The sequence below is a fragment of the Neomonachus schauinslandi genome, chromosome 16 (genome assembly GCF_002201575.2).
Source record: "Neomonachus schauinslandi chromosome 16, ASM220157v2, whole genome shotgun sequence".
NCBI lineage: Eukaryota > Metazoa > Chordata > Mammalia > Carnivora > Phocidae > Neomonachus > Neomonachus schauinslandi.
Window position 1 is genome coordinate 52,789,450 of NC_058418.1, and position 21,743 is coordinate 52,811,192.

Here is a 21,743-nt window from a genome sequence, read left to right on the forward strand (position 1 = left end):
TTTTTTTTTTTTTTTAGATTTACTTTTTTTAGAGCAGTTTTAGGTTCATCACAAAATTGAGGGGAAGGCACAGATTCCCATATAGCCCCTACACCCCCCCACACTTTTATAGCAGTCCCCGTATCAGCGTCCCCACTAGAGTGCTACATTTGCTACAATTGATGAACCTACAATGACTTACCCTCGTCACCCAAAGCCCATAGGTCACCTCGGGATCCGTGAGTTTGGACAAATGCCCAGTGACAGGTATCCACCACTATAGTATCGTAGAGAGTAGTTTCACTGCCCTAAAAATCCTCCACCCTCTGCCTGTTCATCCCCCCTCCCCCAGACCCCTGGTAACCACTGATCTTTCATGGTCTCTCCGTAGTTTTGCCTTTTCCCGACTGTCACAGAGCTGGAATCATACAATATATATAGCCTTTTCAGATGGGCTTTTATCACTTAGTAATATGCATTTAAGTTTTCTCCATGTCTTTTCATGGCTTCATAGCTCATTTCTTTTTAGCACGGAATAATATTCCGTTGTGTGTATATACCAGTTTATTTATCCATTCACCTACCGAAGGACATCTTGGTTGCCACATTTTGGTGATTACGAACAAAGCTGCTGTAAACATCCAGGCGCAGCTTTTTGGGTGGACCAAAGTTTTCAGGAGCAGGTCTTTAATGATTCTAGAGTTCCCACCTCAGAGGTGGTTTTGGCCCTGCAGCCCAGCTTTGGTGGAGAAAGATCACTGGGTTTGTGCATAAGCAGCCAGCGTCTAAGAATTCCCTTGTCACACATCCTGGAGCCCTTGGATGGAAGCCTGCAGCCCCCCAGGCAAGATCTGAGCCGAGAACAATCAGGGATTTCCCACTTTTTATTTGAAAGACACCAGCAATGGCTGTCAGCCCTTGCTTCCCCAAGAACTATTGTGTTTATTTGTCTAAGATTATACCCTGCCTGCCTCCAAGAGGGCTGTGGCTTCTCAAGACACCATGTGAAATGAGGCAATTAGAAGCTCACAGAACGAGCCCCTCCAGATCCCCAGGGACGGGCCCCGATTATCCCAGGCCTTGTTTGGCTGCTTGGAGCGTTCTGTTCCCGCAGCACAAGGGAAACACAGTTGACATTGTTTTTGTTTTCTGACCAGGAAAACCACACAAATCCTTCTCGCGGGATAGATCCCTTCCCTTCCCTGCCTTTCTTCTTTGCTCCCCCACTCACAGATGAAACCTCTCTAGGAGATTCTAGGTAGACCTGTCGACCACAGTTGTCCGTAAAATGAGAAAGCGTCTTCTCATGTTTAAATTCTGACCCTTGCCCTAGGGGCTTGTTAGCTGGGCCCTGTTATGTCACCTTCTGGTGGTCTCATTTCTGGCCGGGGGTGGTTTACCGTGGGAAATACCAAGCAGTGGTTCCCCATACGTCTCTAGAATTATCTCTGTGTGATGGTTAAATTATACTCTACTTTCCTGTGAAATTATTTGGCCATGCCAAAACCCAACATCCACTTTTGCGCTATCTGCTTTATTTATTCTACTTGAACTTATCATTTGACGTTCTAACTATTTTGCCTATTCATCTCACATTCTGTCCGTCTCCCCCCTACGAGGGAAATTCCATGAGAGCAAGGATATTCTTTATTCACAGCACACAGTAGGTCCTCAGTGCTGCATGCACGGACATTGTCACTGTGTGCTAGACACGGTGCTAAGTGGATCACCTGCTTTCGGTCATGGAGCCCTCATAATGACCCAATCATCTGGGCTCTGTTATCAGCCCCATATCACAGGTTCCAGAAGACTAACTTGCTCTCTAGCCCCGGGGCCCAGAGCCTGTGGCGGCAGACCTGGTATGTGAAGTCAGGGTTTCTGACTCCCACGCCTGGGTTCTTTACCATTACAATCTGAAAAATATATAAAATTCCATATATTCTGATCGCAGTACTGCTTTTCAACAAATTTATATTTGTAACAACAGCATGTACCTATATTTGAGATACAATGTGCCTGTTTATGCAGACATAACATGTTTTCCGTCTACGGGCTATGCTTGTGGACAGAGACCACAGTGTCCCCCTAGCCTGGCGTGTGCCTGGCACACATGGGCTCTGTCTGTTGAATGATGTAGGCGTGCATGATGAGAAAAAAAAATCAGAGTAATTCTCAGGCCCCCACCATGGTCTTTGTCCATAGATCGGCAACCGTTGACCCAGAGGAATGTCGTCTTTTCAAAGGAAATTTTTTTTGTTGAGTTGTGTAAAATACCTACAGAAAAGCACACAGATATTAAATGTACACATTGGTGAATTTGCACAAAGGGATCATGTCCTTGTAGCCTGTACCCAGATTAAGACAGAGTGTGACCAACACCCTCCCAGACCCTCCATGGTCCCCCGTCCAGCCACCACTGCCCCAAAGGTGACCACGACCCTGACCTTTGCCAGTGTCTGTCCCTCAAATAAAAGGGCCTGTGCGGGATGTACTCTTTTGGGTGGGACTCATCCTACTGCTGAATAGATGTGTGGTTTGCTCCTACCCCTGCCAGATGGTTCTCCTTTGGGTGAGTGCGCCATGATTTCCTTATGCGTGTTTATTACCAGGGGCATCAGTGACATGCTGCTGTGAGTCTTGAGGACGTGTGATCAGTGAACATGTTCCTGTTGGGGGGCTCTCAGAGTGGAGCTCCTGGGCACACGGGCCAGGGACAGAGTTAGCTTTAACAGATGCTGCCAAGTCACTTCCCAAAGTGCTCTACCAGTTCATACTGCCACTAGCAAGGTGGGAGTATCCGGGCTCTTCCACATCCTGACCATCGCTGGATCCTGTATTTTCCCCCAGTTTTTAAAATTATGGTGAAATATGCATGAAATAGATCGCTTTACCCATTTTTAAAAGCATACAGTTCTGTGTCACTAAGCACATTTGTTCTGTGTGCAGCCTTCACCACCGTCCATCCCCAGAGCTGTTTTCCTCTGGCAAAACTGAACCTCTGTCCCCATTAAACACTAACCGCCCATTCCCCTCTTCCAGACTGTGGCGACCACCACTCTCCTTTCTGTCTCTATGAATCCGACCTCTCTAGGTCCCTCATGTAAGTATAATCGTAGAATATTTTGTATATTTGTGGCTGGCTTATTTCACTGAGCATAACGCTCTCAGGGTTCATGCACGTTGTAGCATGTGTCAGAGTTTCCTTCCTTTTTCTGGATGAATAATATTCCACTGTGTGTATATACGACATTTTGTTTTTTCATGCACCCACTGATGGGCACTTGGGGTTGCTTCTACCTTCTGGCACTTGTGAATCACCCTCCACGAACATGGGTGTACAAATATCCATTGGAGTCCCTGCTTTCATTTCTTTTAGGTCCATACCCGGAAGTGGACTTGCCGGATCGTATAGTAATTCTGTGTTGAGCTTTTTGAGGCACCTCCATACTGTTTTCCACAATGGCTGCAGCGTTGTCTCCTCCCATTGGCAAAGCACAAGGTTCCAATTTCTCTGTATCCTCCACCAGCACTTGTTATGTTCTGGGTTTGGGTGTTTGCTTTGGTAGTGACCATCCTGATGTGTGTGAGGTGTTGAAAGTATCTTTTTTAAAGGCCGTTCTGTTGGGTGTGGAGCGATCACATGGTGGTTTTAATTTGTGCTCAGAAGAATGAGGTCGTAATGGGTTTGGATGTCTGTCTTGGTAATGGGTTGTTACAGTCTAGGTTGTCGTAGGTGATGCCAGATCGCCATCGGCGTGATTCCTAATTATTGTGATGGTGCTGGTACACAGTAGGTGTTCAGTAAATGCCTGTTGAGCTGAATGAAGTTACTGGTAAGAGTGACCGCTGCTTACAGGCATTCCAGAGGTGAGAGCATAGAGACACCGTTGGACTATGCGTGGGATGACCCGCCGAAGCCCCATGCCAGCGGGGATGCCGGTATATGTCTTCTTTTGCAAGAAACGACCTGTCCCCTTCCCGAGTTCTTGTGCCAGCATCTGATCACAACCCAGTCCGGTGTCCTGTGGAGTAGAAGAGATGGCACGGCCTGAAACAGCTGCTTGCCGTGACCACCTTGAGGCCCCCCAGGAGCCTTGAAATAGCATTACACCCTGGCATATGAAAGACCAGCCTTGAAGCTCTGACCAATATGGCCACATCCGTGTGGCTGTCACTCGTGCATGGCGGCACCTTCTGGAAATAACGAATCTGCGCGGGCTCATTGTTGTGGGACCTGCACTGGTCTCGGGCAGGCCTGTGCCCACATGGCACTTGCTACCCATGTGAGCGTCGTCCAGAGCCACTGTGGTCTCATGGTGTGTTGAGGCCAGCAGCCAGCCCTACATTTTTACCGTGTGCCATTTTTGTTTGTAATTAGAGTTTTTTCCCTCAGTGCACTTGTTTGTTGTGCTGATGGACACAGACTTCAGGTGGCTTTGGCAGATTTCTGAGTGGGCTCTGGGCTCGTCTGTCCAATGCCCTTAGGCTGGTTTCCAGGACAGAAAAGCCTGGTGCTGCCATATGCTTTGCATCCCCAAGGGCCTCTTCCCCTTTCTCCTTTCTCCCCATCTTCCTCCCGCTTCTGCAGCCGAGAGGCTGCTCCGTGCCATTCATCAATGCCAGCCTTATTGTTATGGGCTCCACAGTAGTTACGAGAGTTGGGCAAGGCAGGATTGAAGTCTTGGCTCCACTGCCTCTTTGTGACTTTTCCGCTCAGTGCCTCATTGACTCATCTGTAAAATGCGAAGAACAACGCTATACACCTTAGGGTGTTCCTGTGAAGATTAACTGGTGCTCAGAAAGTCCTGTCCATGTTCAAGCTCCATGAAAATCACTCCTTCCCTCCCTCCCTCAAGTTGTCATGGCGGGTAGATGGTTTCCATCCGTGACAGTACAGGCCTGGCCAGCAGTAGGTTGGCATCTGCCCAGGGGCTTCCGTGGTCTCAGAGAAGAGGTGTTGAATCCTGTCGGAGAGGCATGAGTCACTGAAGGGTGAGGTGGGTGTCCCGAGGCTGGATGCTGAGGGAAGGATTGCAAGGAGCGTCCTTGGAGCATAGAGCATGGGGAGCAATTCCGAAACTTGGGTCTGCTGGCCACTGACGATGCTGAGCCACCCCAGGGTCTAGCTCAGGGGCCTCCAGAAGGATGCCAGAGGGACTCATGGCAAGCAGACCCTATCTCGGCGAGTGACCCTAGAGTTACCACACCTCTCTGGGCCTATCTCCTGTGCAGGTGGGACCAAAACATCCTCAATCTTTTCCTCTCTCCCCCGTTCCTTCGCCCCTCCCTCTCTTTTGCTGGTATTTTCTAGACGACTGTGTTGATATGTCCCCAGCTTTCTTCACGTGACTCATTTTCATTGTTTTGGGAACAAGAGTGAGATGTGGGTTGCCCCACATACGGTCCTGACAGTTCACTTGGGGGTCATCTCCAGCTGGCTGATGTCCTCAGTGGATGTAGGTGGTTCTGGGAGAGAACCCCATGTTTCCTGGCTTCTGGGTCATTTGCTTTCATTTAGGGATAGGCCCAAGGGGTTTTTCCCTAAATACGTCCTCTGGGAAATTTCTGAAGAACTTGGCTGATTGATGCACCCACAGAATTTAAGGGTAGGGCTAAGGCCAGTCCTTAGAGAGGACGTTGCTGGAGAACATCTCGGTAAGACCCAGCCCTGGTGGATATGATAAATAGCAAATTCATCCACTCACCTCCCCATCCACTAAAGTCACCTTAGGAAGGAAAAGAGGAAGACTTTCCACTCGTCACCCATCCATCCACCCAACCATCCATCCAGTTTGTTATTCATGCTCTGGAATGGTTCAGAGTAACAGTTGGCAAACTATGGCCCCAGGCCACACCTGTCCCTGGCCTGCTTTTGTCAATAAGTCTTTTTTTTTTTTTTTTAAGATTTTTATTATTTATGTGAGAGAAGGGGAGAGGGAGAGAGCACAAGCAGGGGGAGCTGCAGAGAGAGAGGGAGAAGCAGACTCCCCGCTGAGCAGGGAGCCTGACGTGGGGCTCGATCCCAGGACCCTGAGATCATGACCTGAGCTGAAGGCAGACGCTTAACCAACTGAAAATAAGCCCTCAATAAAGTTTTATTGGAACGTGGCCACAATTATTCGTGTACTCTCCGCTGCTGCTTTCACATTGCAATAGCACTGCTGAATTCTTATAGCAGAGACCATGTGACTCACAAAGCCTACAGAATTTATTATATGGCCCTTGACAGAAAATGTTTGCCGACCTTTGGATTAGATCAAAGGGCTGGAGCTCCAGTCCTGGCTTCGTTAATAACTGGGTGCATGATTTTAGAGCAAGTAATTTCTCTTCTCTGGGCCTCATTTTTCTCAGCTGTAAAATGGGATCCCCATGGCACCATTCTCACGGGTTGTTCCGAGGAGTCAGTGGGAAAACGTCTGCCAGCATAGGAGGCACATAGATGGTCCTTGATCAAGACACTTCCTCTGGACGTGGACTAATGTGGCACGTTGAAAAGCAGGATCCCTTAGTGCACGGGAAGCTACCAGGGATGAGGCGTGCCCGGCCTATGAGGACACAGAGGCAGGTGCCCCTGTTTCCAGGCTGTACCAGGCCACAGTTTTGCCCCAGCTGAATTACACCATCACCTAGAATATGTTCTTAAACACCTAAAAATTCACTGTCTGATCCCTGCTGGTCTCCTTACATCTGGAACACCAAACGGACAGAGCGAGGCCTGCTGACATTGGTGTGTGATCTGAGTTAAATTACTACCAGTATTAACAAAGAAAACTACAGTTGCTGTTCCTAGCCTTCTCCTCGGAGCTCTAGAGCTCTGATCTTGAGCAAACGTGCCCTTTCCTCTTGCAAAAGCATCTGCGCCGAGCACGGGGAGCACCCTGGACACCCAGGGGAGCAGAGCTGGCCCTTTCTGCCGCTGTAGCCACAAAGTTTCTGTTTCGCCACCACTTCCTCTATGGGCTCTGAGTCTAGTTTTGAGAAGGGTGCTGTCTCTCCCACGGGGCTCAGAAGTCCCCTCTGTGGTAGACATGCTCCGCCTTTTGAGAAAATTGAGCTCTGTCACAGGCCTGAGTCTGTCCTCCAAACTCAGGAATCTTTGTCCTTTCCAAGGCGTAACTACCTGTGACAGAGACTCTACAAAGGAGCTTATTGTCACATAAAACTTGCCTGTGATTCCCTGTGAACGTGTGTCTCTTGGGCTTAAATATAAGCATTTTACTCTGTGGCCACCCAAGAATCCCACTCCTGGGTATTTACCCAAATACTTCTGTCTCTGCTCTGCCCACCCCAAATATGTACAGAAATGTTCACAGCAGCTTTATGCACAGTAGCCCGAACTGGAAGCAACCGAAGATCCACAGACATCCATGCTACATGGGAAGGAACACCACTTTGCGATTAAGAAGAAGCCCCAAACGTATGCGTCCACAGCATGCTGAACAAAAGGAGCCAGACACAAAAGCCTGTCTACTGTGTGATTCCATTTGTAACAAGTTCAAGAACTGACCTATAGTGACAGATGCCAGACAGAGACACCTCCAGGTAGCGTGGGCGGGAAGGACATTGGGGAGCCTGCTGGAGGGCTGGAGGCATCCCGTTATCTTGACCTGGGTGGTGGGTGGTGGTTGTGCAGGGCTGAGCCTGCCCCAGATACATCCCGCTGGACACGTAAAACCCATGCACTTCCACATTTAATGCACTTGACTGTTTATATGTCTGCCTTAACTTAAAAAAAGAAGGGAGAGGAGAGAGAGAAAATCCACGAGTTTGAGAAGTTTGGGCTGTGGAGAGCTGTGCCTTGGTCTGGTCCCATCTCAGGCCCCCTCAGGAATCCTTGAACCTCTCCGCTCATCCCACAACTTCCTGTTCCCAGCCTGGGGTCCCCGCACTCGGGGCTGTCTGTACTTTGCATTTCCTCTGCTGGGAGTGCCCAGCACTCCCCTTGCCACCTGAAGACCCAGCTCAAAGGTCACTCTGGGAAGCCTTCTGCAACGGTTTCTCCCCGCCCCCTGTCCTTTGTACCTTACACCTCTCAATTATAGTGCTTATCGGGTTGTGTGCTATTACCCATCTACACCTCTGCCCCTGCCTCCCATCATGAGGCCCACTCTGGCGCACCCTGCTCATCTTGGTGCTCCCAGGCCAGTGTCCGGCAGGGTGGGCAGGCCACGTGGTACAGAGGATACGGATCTGACCTCTAAGTCAACGATGCGGACTTTCCACTGACCAGCTGTGACCTGGGGCCACTATTTAGCCGCTCCCAGCCTCCCCTTCTTCCCCCACAAAATGGGGGTCCCAGCAGTGCCCATTTGCCAGGGGCCTTGTGGAGAATAAGAGGCCAAGATGGTGCCTGGGGCCGCCAACGCTTGTTGCTCCCTAAAATTATTTCCTGACTTGGTGGGCGGAAATGTGCTGACCAGTGTCACAGCCCTCAAGAGCCTTGATGAGCTCCTCAGATGGCCGAGGTGCCCGGCGGCACGGATGTGGAGCACCACGCCCTGGGGACTCAGGTTTCCATGCCACAGTGGTGACTGAGGTTGGAGAGTCCGAACATGGAAATATCAGTTCTTCCTCTGTCATTAAACCTCTTGAGCCATTTGTCCATAAAAGGGGGTAGCTGCCATGGCTGGACTCATGATTAATGAGCCAGAACATGCACTCCGTGGAGAACAGCCTTGGCCTGCCCCTGCTGGCCCTGCCCTCACGGCCCAGCCTCCAGGCATTGCTCTGCCAAGATCTGGGCCGCAGGAAAAGGGGACCCCCGCTCTGGTGCCAGGTAGCCCCGCCCAGGCCCCCAAGGTGGGCTGGGCGTGGAGGGCTTGGTTGAGATGGGGCAAGAGGGTGTGGACGAGTGAGTCTGGGGGAGGCGGTATCTAACAGATAGGGTCCTGCTTGACATTGGTCTTCCAGAGCTGGCTGATCACCCCTGCGCTCAGGGCCGACTCCAAGCCAGAGCACCCATCTCTGTCCTATCATTTTGGAATCATCTGTGGGTGAGGGAGGAACCTGGAGAGGTTTGCACAAAGCCCCTTCTTCCTTCTTGCTGAGGCTTGAAAATAATCACCTTGGTATAATGAGCTCCTGCTTAGCACCTGGCACCGTGTTGGGAGTTCAACTCATTGAGCTCAAACGGGTGAACCCTCACTTCCTCGCCTCTCCTGGCTGCCTTCTAGAGCCACCCTGTGTAACCCCCTCGGAGTTAACACTACCAAGTTCTCACAGGTGCTGAGCACAGGATGCGCATTTCATTACTCAGCACAGCACCCTGAAGATAGGTTTACTGTTACCTTTTTTATTGCAGTGTAATTCACCCACCATAAAAGTCCCCATAGGGGTCATGTGGAAACCCTGGTTAACTTTTCCCAAATGGCTGTACCATTTCACTTTCCTGCCAGCATGGATGAGGGTTCTAATTTCCCCGTATCTTCTCCAACACTTGTGATTCCCTTTTTAAAAATAGCCATCCTAATGGGTGTGAATGCTATCTCACTTTTGCAGGGGAGAGAATGTAGGCTCAGAGAGGCCAAGTGATTCACCTAAGGCCACACAGCCAGCAAGGGGTGGAGCCTGGATTCGACTCTAAAACTTGTGGTTTTTCAAAAAATCTTTTATCGAAGCATGACGTACATGCAGATTGTGTCCTGCTTGATGCATTTTAACAGTGTGCTACCGCCAACCTGAATTAAGACCCAGAACAGTACCGCATGTCCAGAAGCTGCCTCTGGCATCTTTTGAGTGCTGTCCCCATTCGGGGGGGACCAGTACTGTACCAGCTCATCCCGGTTTTCCCAGAACGTTCCTGGTTTTAGTGCTGAACAACCAGTGTCGCAAGAAACCCCCTCAGGCTCAGGCAAACCGGACAGCTGGTCACCCCAGTAACCAGTACACTGACCTCTCACAGCATGGAGGGGTTCGCCTACTTCTGGACTTGATAGAAATGGAGGCATATACTCGGTGCTTCTGCGTCTGGTTTCTTTTCCTCAGCATTAGGTTCATGCAATTCACTTGCGTGCTCTGTGTAGTCATCGTAGATCATTCTTTCTCGTTGCGTGCTGGTCCACGGGGTGAATATACCACACTTTCTTCATCCATTCTTCCATTGATGGACATTTGGGTGGTTTCCAGTTTGTTCCAGTCTGGGGCTGCAGAGTGCTTAGGCAACGTGCGTGCAGGTCTTCATGAGAACATATGCCAACATTTCTTCGTAGGAATGGGACCGCTGGTTGCAGGGGATACAAGTGGCCAGCTTTCGCAGACACGAATGCACCGTTTTCGTTGAGCAGTTCTGGAGCATTCTAGCTGCTCTGTCTGTATGCCGACACTTATCACTGTCTTTCCCATCTGAGCTGCTCTGCTGGAGGATGGTGTGGTGGTGTCACCCTGTGGTCGTCCCCCTGATTTCTAACTCACTAGCTGTTAGGGACAGCGGCCAGGACATGGACCCTGAAGGTCTCGGTTCTCCTCCCAGCTCTGTCCTGAATAGCTGTGTGTGGTTGGTCAAGGCTCAGAACCTCCTTCTGGTCCACCTCGGGGGTGATGGCAATACCTGCCTCCCGGGACGGCTGCTGGAGGTGGGAAGGGCCATGCAGAGGTGGGAGGTGGGCACGGGGAGCCAGCAGGGTTGCTCCCAGCCTGGGAGGTCCTGACACTGGGGCAGAGGGAGGGATACCTGACACCCATGCCTGCTGCCAGCTCCTCGGGGCCTCAGTGGGAGCCAGGGCTGGTCCCTCCATCCAGGCTTCCTTCCAGACTCACTTGGTCAGTTGCTCAGCTGTCACAGGTGCCCAGGGGCACAGGTAAAAAGTGCCATGCCTGGAGAACACAAATTTCTGTCCATCAGAGTCCCCCGTTTTCCTGGGTCATCTGTCTCCTCCCTGTCTCCAAAGCTCCATGATTGTAGGGCCGTGTCCCTCGCCTCCACATGGGTTGCACATGTGAAGGGTTCTGTGTGTTGAATGACTACACAAATTCAGTCCCGAGGTGACCGTTGCCCGAGCCACCTTCCATGTGCTCAGTGGCCCACAGGAGGTTACTGCACCAGACCGTGCAGAATCAGAGCATCTCCACCATCACGTAAGTTGTCTCGGACAGTGCTGCTCTTGAGTTACTTAAGCTGTGCAGAGCTTGATTATTAAGTTCCCTACAACTAAGAAAAGAAGATTAAACCAAACACCACAGAACACAAGAAGAGTGTATTTTTCTCAGGAGAGACTTTCTCGCTCAAAACCAAGTTACTTTTACTTTGCACATAGCTGTGGCAAGCCTGGCGTTCTGGTTCCACGGGCTACAACAGAAGAGCAGTAACCTTGTGATGTAGGGTGTAGGGGAAGGTCCGCTGGCAGCAATAAGAAGTAGCCATTTGGCGTCAGGAGAACGGTTGGAAAAGCCGTTCAAACAGACACGGCATCTCCCAAGTCAGAGGCCAGTAAGGGGAGTGGCAGACAGCGCTGTGGGCCCAGGCCCATTGCTGGGCTGCAGCACGGCTCACCAGCGGGTGGCGGCAGGAACAGGGGCCCTGGGGCGACCAGAAAGGCTGAAATTATGTTGGGTATCTTTGGTTTATGGAAACAAGGGGAGGGGAGTGTGAAAGGCATTTGAGGAGATTTGCTCCGGGACTGGGGCCCAGACTGACCCACGTAGCAGCAAATTGTTACCGCCGCTTTGCTTCTGTGGTACAGCTTTCCCTTTGTGGGATTAAAGGGAACATCAAAATATTTTGACAGGCCTTTCCCAAACGAGCCCGTGTGGGTTTCTGCCCCCGAGGCCGAGTGGAGCTGTAGGTGGCCTGGGGACCTGCGGGGCTGGGTGGCAGGAGACGGGCAGATTCTGGGGCCCCGGCCGTGCCAGGTTCTGGTCCTGCCACCCTCTCAGGCTCTGGCTTCTCTGTGTGTAGCATGGGTTTGCCATGCATGTGCCCACAGGTACGCACGCTGGGGTCGGGGTCCGGCTGGAGGAGTTGGCAGAGCATGGGGCTGAGCTCACGGTCCTGGCAGTCGTGAGATGGAATTCTGGGTCTGGCCCTTAAAAGCAGGGTCTGTGACACGTCCTCCCCTCTCTGCGCCTGTTTTGTCTGTAGCATGTGGATCAGCAGGGATAAATCCAGCCCCCCCCGCCAGTGTTTGCGGTATGGTGAGATGAGATCATACCTATAAAGTCCTCAGCATGGTGCTGGCCACATGGGAACCGCTCTAGAAACGTTGACCAGGGGCGCTTGTGTCTTTCTGTGTGGGAGGGGCTTCACGAGGCTTGAGTTTGCAGAGCCTGCATCCTTCCTTATCACTGAAAAACCGCGTGACAGACTCTTCACCATACCCCAAAGGTGGGAAAACCGCCCAGATGTCCTTCAGCTGATGAATGAGTAAACCAAATGTGGCAGATCTATTCAGTGGAACGTTACTCAGCCATAAAAAGGGGCGAAGTACTGATACACGGTTCTGTGTGGATGAACCCCCAAAATGTGACCTGAAAAGAGTCAGAGAGAAAGGCCACATGCCGTATGATTCCGTTGAGGTGAAATGTCCACACGGGCAAATCCATGGTCAGCAGCCCCGTGGGGGAGAGGTCATAGGGAGTGACCCCTTCACGGGGATGGAGTCACCTTGCGGAGCACTGAAAATGTCTTAGGACTAAATTGAGGTGAAGTTGCACAACATTGTGAATGCACGAAATACCACTGAGTTGTACATCCGGAAATGGTCCATGTTTCATGGTATATCACATGCATTTCATCTGCGTTTTCTAACAGGCAGCAGGGGAAGATGAGCTGAAACCCCCTCCTCTAATTGGAGCCCTTCTGTGGTATTGCCACGGAGGGGACGGTGCCATCGTTATGATTATTGTCGTCGTTGCCTGTCCAAAAGGGCTGGAAGGGACTTCGCCATCCTCCAACCTGCAGTCTCTCTTTTGAGGCCGGGGTGTGTGTTGAGGGGGCGGGTGGCACGAGCGAATCCTTCCTCTTTCCAGTTGGGAGGTGCCCCGTGGAGTCGGGCTGTGCAGAGCGGGTCCCCCGACACGATGACTCAGGCAGCCTCCACGCGGGCACAGAGGGGACCTTTCTGCGGCGCAGCTCACCCAGCAGGGTACCAGGTAGTTACTTACTTGACTATAAGTAACTACCCCCGCCCCGTGACAAACAGCCTGCTGTTCTCAGCCCAGGTCCCCGGGGGCGGTGGGGGCAAGGTTCCCCAGCCTCCCACATCCACTGGCCTCGGGAGTGAGCTCGTGGAGGGTGTTTCCAGACCCGCTTCTCCTCTTGGGGTCTGGGAGCCTCTTCCCTGCTCCCCTTCCCAGGAGTGATGCTGGGCACCTTCCCAACATGCACCTTGAGTCAGCCTGGAGCTTCATCTTGGGGGTCGCAGACATCATGATTCACATTGGCTTTTAGAGAAATCCCCATGGAAACCAGCAGGCAGGTTTGGGTGGGAGGGAGCTGGCTCCCTGGAAAGCAGGGGGAGGTGAAGCCTGGGGGCTCCCGGAGGGGGGGTGCTGCTTCAGGGGCCTTTGGTCACCCTACTCCCTGCCCATTCTGACGTGGGAAGTCTGACAAGGTGCCCTGTTTGGAATGGCAGCTCTGAGGGCCTTTGAGAGTCCCTGAGGGGCCTGATGAAGCCCCTCCAGGCTCTGCTGTCTTGAGCCCAGATCCAGCATTGAGGGGACACCAGAGAAGAAGCTCATCCCAGAAACAGAAGCAGAAGCAGAGTGTTCTCTTCCTGGTTTGGCAAAGACCCAAGACCCCCCCAAACTAGCCCCTCATCAATCCTCAGAGCAAAAGGACAAAGGCACCCCGACTTTCCTCAACCCCCATGGGCAAGCAGCCTCCCAGGAGCCCAGACCCTGGCTTGCAGACTTCTGGGACCCCAGTCCCCGTGCACTGCAGTCACCTCGTGGGCAGTTGGCGGCCAGGGTAGTCCCTCTGAACTCACCCGGGCCAGAGCATGGCTTCTAGCAGGACCCAGCGAGACTCGGAGCCCAGGATGAAGGCCCCCTCAGCCTTAGCCAGGGCTCCCCAGGTCTCTTAATATCTCTTTAATGAGAGCAATTTGGCAATGACGTAAAATATGCTCTTGCCCTTTGTCCCAGTAATTCCATTTCTGGGAATCTGGCCTAAGGAAATAATCCTAAATATAGGGTAGAAAAACATGTTTCACAAGGATGTTCATTGTGGAGTTGTTTATAGTAGTGTAAAAGGAAACAACCACACTGTCCATGGTTTGGGGGAGCTGTGATAAAATAAAGAGCAGCCAAATGTTTTATAGCCACTAAATGATAGTTCTGGAAATTATTGTCCGGAATATAGGAGGCGCGTGTGATGTAACATTATGTAAAAAGAAAAAAAAAAAGAAAAAAGAAAAAGACAAGTTACAAAATCATATGTACCATATGACTTGGGCTCTGTAAAAAAAAAAATCATGTATAAAAAATCCTCAGGAAGGTGATATACCAAAGTGCTAATGAGTGGTCTTGGCATGATTTTATCTGAAAGGTTGCCTCCCATTCATCATCTTCCAAATTATCTATAATATTCACGCATTGCCTTTCTTAGGTTTGAGTTATAATTTACATTCAGGAAAATTCACCCTTTTAGCGTGTAGATTTGTGAGTTTTGACAAAGGTATATAGTCAAGTAAGTAACTACCACCATGATGGAGATACAGAATATTTCCATCACCGCAGAAAGATCCCCGTGCCCCTTGGTAACTGGTCCCCACCTGCGCCCCGGCTGCTGGTGACCGCTGGTCTGATTTCAAGCCCTGTCGCTTTGCTCATTCCGGAATGTCATGTAGACGGGAATCGTGCAGTTTGCCTCGCTTTGCTTCTACGTGTAGAAATAACTTAGTCTGCTTATTGTTCTCTTAAATGTACCTCGCAGAGCTGGATTTCCTGGCTTACCTCAGGTGGAGGAGAATTTCATTTTTCCTTTTCATCTGACTCAGCCTTTACCCCATGTAGGAATCTCCTCCGCTGTCGCTCTGATCATCATGTTCAGATTACCAGGGAATTATCAGTTATCTGTGAAATCGTCCCAGCCGCGCGAAAGTACCTAGGACGAAGGAGGTCCGTGGTCAGCACTGGCTCACACCTGAATCTGAAGAACAGCATTCGGGGGCTTGCGGTCCCAATCCGTCCCCTCTCCCTTGCAAGCCTCCTGGGCTCCCGTCTAGGCTCTGTCCGGGAAGATGACCCTGGGGGACAACAACATGCAGCAGTTCATTCATTTCTCTTAATGAACATTTTATTTTAGGACAGCGTGAGAACGTACAGGAAAGTGACAAAGGAGGTACAGAGTTTCCATTTACCCCAAACCTGCCCCCTTGGTGGTTAACATTTCACAGAAACGTGGTACCTTTGTCACAACCAATGAACCAATATTGATATGCTGTTATTAAAGCCCATGCTTTATTCACGTTCCTTCGTTTTTACCTAATGTCCTTTTTCTGTCCCAGGACCCCGCTGGGGATCCCACAGTGCATGGAGTGGTCAGTCTCTGTAGATGCAGGCTTCTCAGGGTGGGGACGGTTGCTCAGACTTTGCTGGGTTTTGATGAGTATTGGTCAGGTGTTTTGAGGAGTGTCCCTCAGTTGGGGTTTATCTGATGTTTTTCTCATGGTTATGCTGGAATTACGGTTCTGGGGGAGGAGGACCCCAGAGATCAAGCTTATTGTTTCTCACAGTAGTTCCTTTTATTGGGCTTTTTGGAATGTTCCAGATGCTGTGCTAAGCCCTCGACAGATTGGATCTCCTTTAAGGCTTCTAATAATCCTGTCTATTAAATTCTCATTTTACCATTGGATGAAATGGGCTCAGAGAGGTACAGTAACTTGCATAACGTCACACAGTAACAGGCTCAGACACCGGTCCTGTTGAGTCTACACATTTTGCTTTTAGCCAGTGTTGCGTCCAACAGTGGGAAAGCAGTACATCTGCTATTAAAAACCAGTACGTATTTATTTATACCCAGCCTTTCCCCAAAAAGCCTGTGTTGCAACTTCTAATCAAGGCCACACTGAGGCAGCTGAAGCAGGGTCGTGAGAAAGGCAGACGCAGGCGGCTAGCAAGCCCCGCCTCCTGGGAATGGCCCACTGTCAGGAGCGGTCATCTTCTGGAACATGCTGTCATGGGCTTGGTGCGAGCCTAGGGCAGCGCAGGCCCCAGGGAGGCTGGTGGGAAGCACAAGCCTGGAGGCCTCAAGGTATGCTTCTAGAGAGACGAGGCCGGCCGGGCGTTTGCTTGGTCTGAATAATCAAGTCCTAACGATTTTCGGGATGGGCCTTTCTTTCTTTACATGGTGTGGTGTGGTCTGGCAGTTTCCACACGTGCTGGTGGCCACGTCGTAGTAGCGCATGTCCTCTGGCCTCTGGGTGTATCGAGGGGTCGGTGGGCTGGAGTTTGGAGGCCGAGCGGACCCTGAAGAGGGAGAGGGGGGTGTGGGCCGTACAGAAGGGCGCTCGGCACATTCGGTACCCAGGTGCCGTTGCTTCTTAAAGCAGATTTCTTTTTTTAATTTATTAATTTATTTTTAATTTTTAAATGTGATTTTTAAAAGAATCCCAAAAGCTACCTTCCCAAGGATGTTATGTGTAGTGATTGTAAGTAGTACGTGGATGAACACTTTTTCATTTAGGGCAATATTCCTTCATTTATTTTTTTTTTTAAGATTTTATTTATTTAACAGAGAGAGACAGCGAGAGAGGGAACACAAGCAGGGGGAGGGGGAGAGGGAGAAGCGGGCCTCCTGCCGAGCAGGGAGCCCGATGCGGGGCTCGACCCCAGGACCCTGGGATCATGACCTGAGCCGAAGGCAGACGCTTAAGGACCGAGCCACCCAGGCGCCCCTATTCCCTCATTTATTAAGAAAATAACAATCCGCTTCTAAATGCCAGGGTCTGTTTGGGCACTTGGAACAGAACAGGTGGAAATTCTTGCTCCTGGTGCTGGAACACGAGCAGGGGAGACAGACAGCAGCAGCAGACAACCCTCCACCAGGACCCCAGGCTGGACCCGCGGGTCCCTCTGGGAGCGGCTGCCCCCCTCTCCAAGGCATTTCTTACCTGAGTCTTCCTCCCTTTGGCCTTCTGCTCCTCCCCGAACATGCCCAGCCTGTTCCCAGCCCTGGGCCTTGGCACGTTTCCTCCACCTCTCCAGGGCGCCGCAACTCTTAGCTCCGTGGGCACCCTATTTGGAATCTGAGTGCAGCATTTGCGATATTTGCCTGTTTTGTTTATTTGTATCTCTTTGCGCCATTGGGCCCCTGTCTCATCCACGGCTGTATCCCCAACACCTGGCCTGTGGGCCTGTAACATAAGAGGCACCTAATAAATACATCAAATGAATGAATGAATGAGCACACTGATTGATCAGTCTCTTATTTCCTGAGCCTGGTGGCCGATCATATCAGGGAAATTTGAGGCACCTCATGCCCTCAGCCCTCTCCCCCTCCACCACCACCGCAGCCACCACTGTATCTCCACTTTGGCAGACGGAAATGGACATTTAAAACCTCATGGAGGTCCTAAATCCTGATGGTAAGGTGAACTTGTCAGGCCATGGATTTCAAATCGCATCCCCTCTTGCTTGTGGCTCAGCAGAGTAGTTAGGGCACCGAATCCTGAGTCACCAGCCCAGTTCAGCCCTGGTCAGCCCCCTTCCTAGCTGGCTGAACGTGGGCAAGTCGCAGGACATCTCGGCCTCCCCATCTGTCCGATGGGATGGCCCTGGCACCTGCCCCGTGGGACTGTTGTGAGGATGGAAGGAGAGAGTGCTTGTTCCCTACCTAGGGAGTGCTCGGCACCCGTCAGGGCTTGGGAGATGTTAGCTATTACATTCTGCCTTTTTGGCTATGTGACACTCGCCCCTGATTCTGTTCAAGTATGGCTTCTTGGGGTCAGAGTGACAAGGACCCTGCTGGGACCTGGTGACCAGTGCATCCCCCTGGCTCCTGCTGCCTTCTCTCCAGGACAGGGGAGCTCACTCAGCAGTGAGCAGTTGTGAATTTCTCTCTCCCCACCCTCACCCCAGCATTGACCAATGATAGCTGTTACTGTTCTTTCTTTCCACACAAATTGTTGAGCCCTTGCCACGTGCCAGGCACTGGGGAGAGAGGGCAGGGACCAGGACAGACATGGGCCTGACCTCCCCGAGCTGCAGCCTGGCCAGGAGGCAGACATCAGCAGGTGACACACAGTATCAGTCCACAATAATTAAATAGGGTGTGGGGAGCACCGAGGGTCCAGGGAGGGATGTGACCAGGTGGGTTATAGGGTCTGGAGGGTAGCAGGGCCCCCCGAAGTCCCTGTGCACCTGAGGCCTGGACAGTAGAAGAAGAGAGGCCAGGGATCAGGCCACAACCTTTCTGGGACAAGGGGCAGGCTGAGTTTGCGACGCCATTGGAGGGTAGGCTGTGGGGAGTGCAGATGATAAAAAGAAAGCAGGTGGGGCTAGAGGAAGGAGCAGGTCCTGACCCGTTGGGCCTGGCGAGGGTGGACGGGAGTGTGGGTTTCGTGCTTGGGCCACTGGGGGCTGTGGAAGGACACTGAGCAGGGTATAAGGGGATCGAATGTGCCGACGTGGAATGTGGCCCTGGGTGCTGGGTGGGGAGCACACATCTGTGGAGGGAGACAAGACAGGGAAACCGGTGGGGGTCTATGACTGCTTTCTGGGCAGGAGAAGGTGGTGGCTTGGCCACAGTGAGGGCTGGAGAGGTCCAGACTCTGCCCTGTGCTGGGCCCCACAGATGCCCAGAGGAACACTGCACAGTCTTTGCCCTCAAGGTGCCCCCAGTCCAGTCCCGACTCTGCACCCCTAAACGTGTGGGCAGGTTTCCACCATGACCTGTTTCCACCAGCTGGGAGGCTGCCAGCCAGGAAAGGTGTAATTCCTTTGGTTCCCAGAGTTGCCCAGTGTCTGTACCAGTCTGCTTGTTGCCAGGGTGGGGATGTTTTCCGGAACCTTCTTCTGAGGCATGGATATTGTAACCAATGTGTGTCTTTTCTTTTTCTTTTCTTTTCTTTTCTTTTTTTTTTTTTGCTGCAGCCAACTGGGTACATGGAAAACTCAGTCTCCTACAGCGCTATTGAGGACGTTCAGCTGCTGTCCTGGGAGAACGCCCCGAAGTACTGTTTACAGCTCACAATTCCTGGGGGAACGGTCTTACTGCAGGTAGGAGAAACAAACATGAACAAGCAGTTTCTTCTGCCCTGCCTCCTATGCCCTCACCCTCCTCTTTTCCCTCAGAGGAAGACAGCCAACCACCAGGAGGAAAGGTTGTTTAGCTTAGGGTGCTTTTTTCTCCAACATAAGAAAGGTATAAACTGGGGCCCTCTGGGGGAAAGGAAGAGGGAATGTGCACAGACTGAGCTCCTACTGCATGCCTGCTCCAGCTCAGGAGTTTTATATCTTATGCTTTTTTTTTCTCTTAACAAGCCTGAGAAATAGGTCTTCTGGTCTCCATTTTACAGATGAGGAAACTGAGGCTCAAAGCCATGTTGTTAGGCCTTAAAAGGCTATAGAAAAGCAAGTAAGCAATGGGTGCCACATTTTGCTGTACTTCAAGTGAGGAGGAGGTTCTTCTTGTTGGTCTAAGTCCTGAGACTGTTAGAAATATGAGCTGTCTCGGGCGCCTGGGTGGCTCAGTCATTAAGCATCTGCCTTCGGCTCGGGTCATGATCCCAGGGTCCTGGGATCGAGTCTCACATCGGGCTCCCTGCTCGGCGGGAAGCCTGCTTCTCCCCCTCCCACTCCCCCTGCTTGTGTTCCTGCCCTCGCTGTCTCTCTCTCTGTCAAATAAATAAATAAAATCTTAAAAAAAAAAAAAAAAAGAAATATGAGCTGTCTCCTTGGGAAGGGGTGCATTTTGTGTGTATTGATCGGGGCTGTTGGTTGGAAATGATGCAAACATTCAAACTCTGAAGCAAAAAGAATTTGAAGCTGTAACTATGTTAAGGTAAATGGGAAGTTTAAGAGAGGCCTTCAGGCATAGTTTGATCCAGGAGTCCAATGATGCTAATAGTCAGTGCCCCTCTCTCTCTCTCCATCTCCTGGTTCTGCTTCTGTGTGTTGGCTTCATTGTCGGGGAGGGTCTCTCCGTGCATGGGAAAGATAGACTTCTGTCCTTTTAAAAATGTGAGAGCCTATTTTCCTTTTGTATCTTTCTATAAAATCTCATAAAAAATTCTGATTGGCTCTGCTGTAGTCCCATGCATCCCAGGGAATGCCCTACCCTAGGTTACATACCCACCCTTGACCATAGGCAGCTGTGTACTCTGATAGCCCTACCAAGACCTTATGGTCGGGGAGAGGTGGGTCCACCAATAAAAGAATTGTGACAGAAAAACTTGCTGTAGTACATATACACGACATGTTCCTTATCATTTCAGGCAGAGCCATCCCAATTTCCAGCAGGGACCCCAAGTCAGAGACTCCTCGTTAGAGAGAATGCGCTCTCTTTGTTGGGAGAACAGGCCTTTCTTTTAGGAACAGTTTCTTTCTGTCACTCCAGGGAAACTGCCCTGAGCCCAAAGAGATGCTTCCCTAAAACATGTTTCCAAAGTGGCCACTAGATTGTGTAACAGCGTTCCAGCCAAGAGGCACACAGTTCAGCCTCTGAGGAATGCGGGCCTCAACGAGCTCACTGTAACAGCTAATTCTTTAGAAAAATCCTGTTCTTTACTGTCATCTTTTGGAGGAGACCGAAACCATGCCTGCCTGTGTGTTTTCTTCCTGACTCTGGCACCCTCCATACCCGGCCATCTTTCTTTCTTTCTTTTTCTCTCCTCTCTTCCCTCTTCACTTCCAGCCAGCAGAATTCTCCTGTCTGTCCCCTCCCGGCCCGCGTGGGCTGGGGCCTGAGCAGCAGAGGAAGATTCAGGGGGGCAATGATAGGGTTCTGTGAAGAAGCTGAGCTGGTCTGTCCCCTGTGCTGGGGGGGTGGGGAGGCAAGTGAACCCCTCGGCCCCGTCCTTGAAGAAGTCCAGGGCCCTCCGGGGAGCAGAGCTATAAACACATGGCTGCAGAGACAACAGCTAAAATGGAGGCACGTCCCGGAGGACTGGGAGCCCAGAGCAGGGAGTGACTCACTCGGTCTAGGGGTTCCAGAGAAGGCTCCCTTTACAGCTGGGTGTAGAGAGGTGAGTAGGAGTGTGCCAGGATGGGGGGCACGTACTCAGGGCAGAGGGAATGCGGGTGCAAAGCATGAATGTGGGAGAGGGGGAGGTACGTTCAGGGCTCCCTGGATGTGTCCAGAGCTGTTGGGTCATAGCCAGATCTTACTGGTCTTGTTGGCTGAGTGAAGAAGCCAAGGCTATGTCCTGAGGGCAGTAGGGAGCCATTGAAAGCTCTTAAGTGGTGAAGGGAACAATGGAGGGATCCCTCTAGTTGCAGGGCAGAGAAGGCTGAATATGGGAGTGTCAGAGGGAGGTGGGGGTGGGGAGGGGAACCTTGAAATTGTCCCGCTGGAGGATGGAGGGCCCTGAGCCCCCATCTTCTTGGGTGTGTCGTGGTTGGTGCTTCGCCAGCAGGAGGGCCTCATTGCTTCTGGGGTCGGAGGGAGCAGTGTACCCCCCAGGAGGGCCGAACATCAGGGAGGCTTGGAGAGATGGGGGTTGCCCGGCAGTGGAATGTCCCTTTAACCCAGGCCGTGGCTGCAGGCCGGCTGTGATGACTCGCCTGGCTGGGGCTGCATCCGGCAGTGGCCTCACGTCAGAGCTCCCCCTGCCGAGCCGCCAGGCGGGCCTGCTCCAGCATCCCCCTCGCTCGCTCCCTCACTGCCC

General features: G+C 51.6%; 1 protein-coding gene across 1 annotated transcript in view; it reads left to right on the top strand.

Annotated features, from left to right (window-relative positions):
• The window catches only part of LOC110593872 (c-Maf inducing protein), a 227,556-nt gene that overhangs the window by 116,856 nt on the left and 88,957 nt on the right, over positions 1-21,743 (top strand). The window contains exon 2 of the mRNA XM_044911310.1: positions 19,009-19,134. Within this exon, the coding sequence (XP_044767245.1) occupies positions 19,009-19,134 (126 nt within the window). The remainder of the gene's footprint in view (positions 1-19,008; positions 19,135-21,743) is intronic.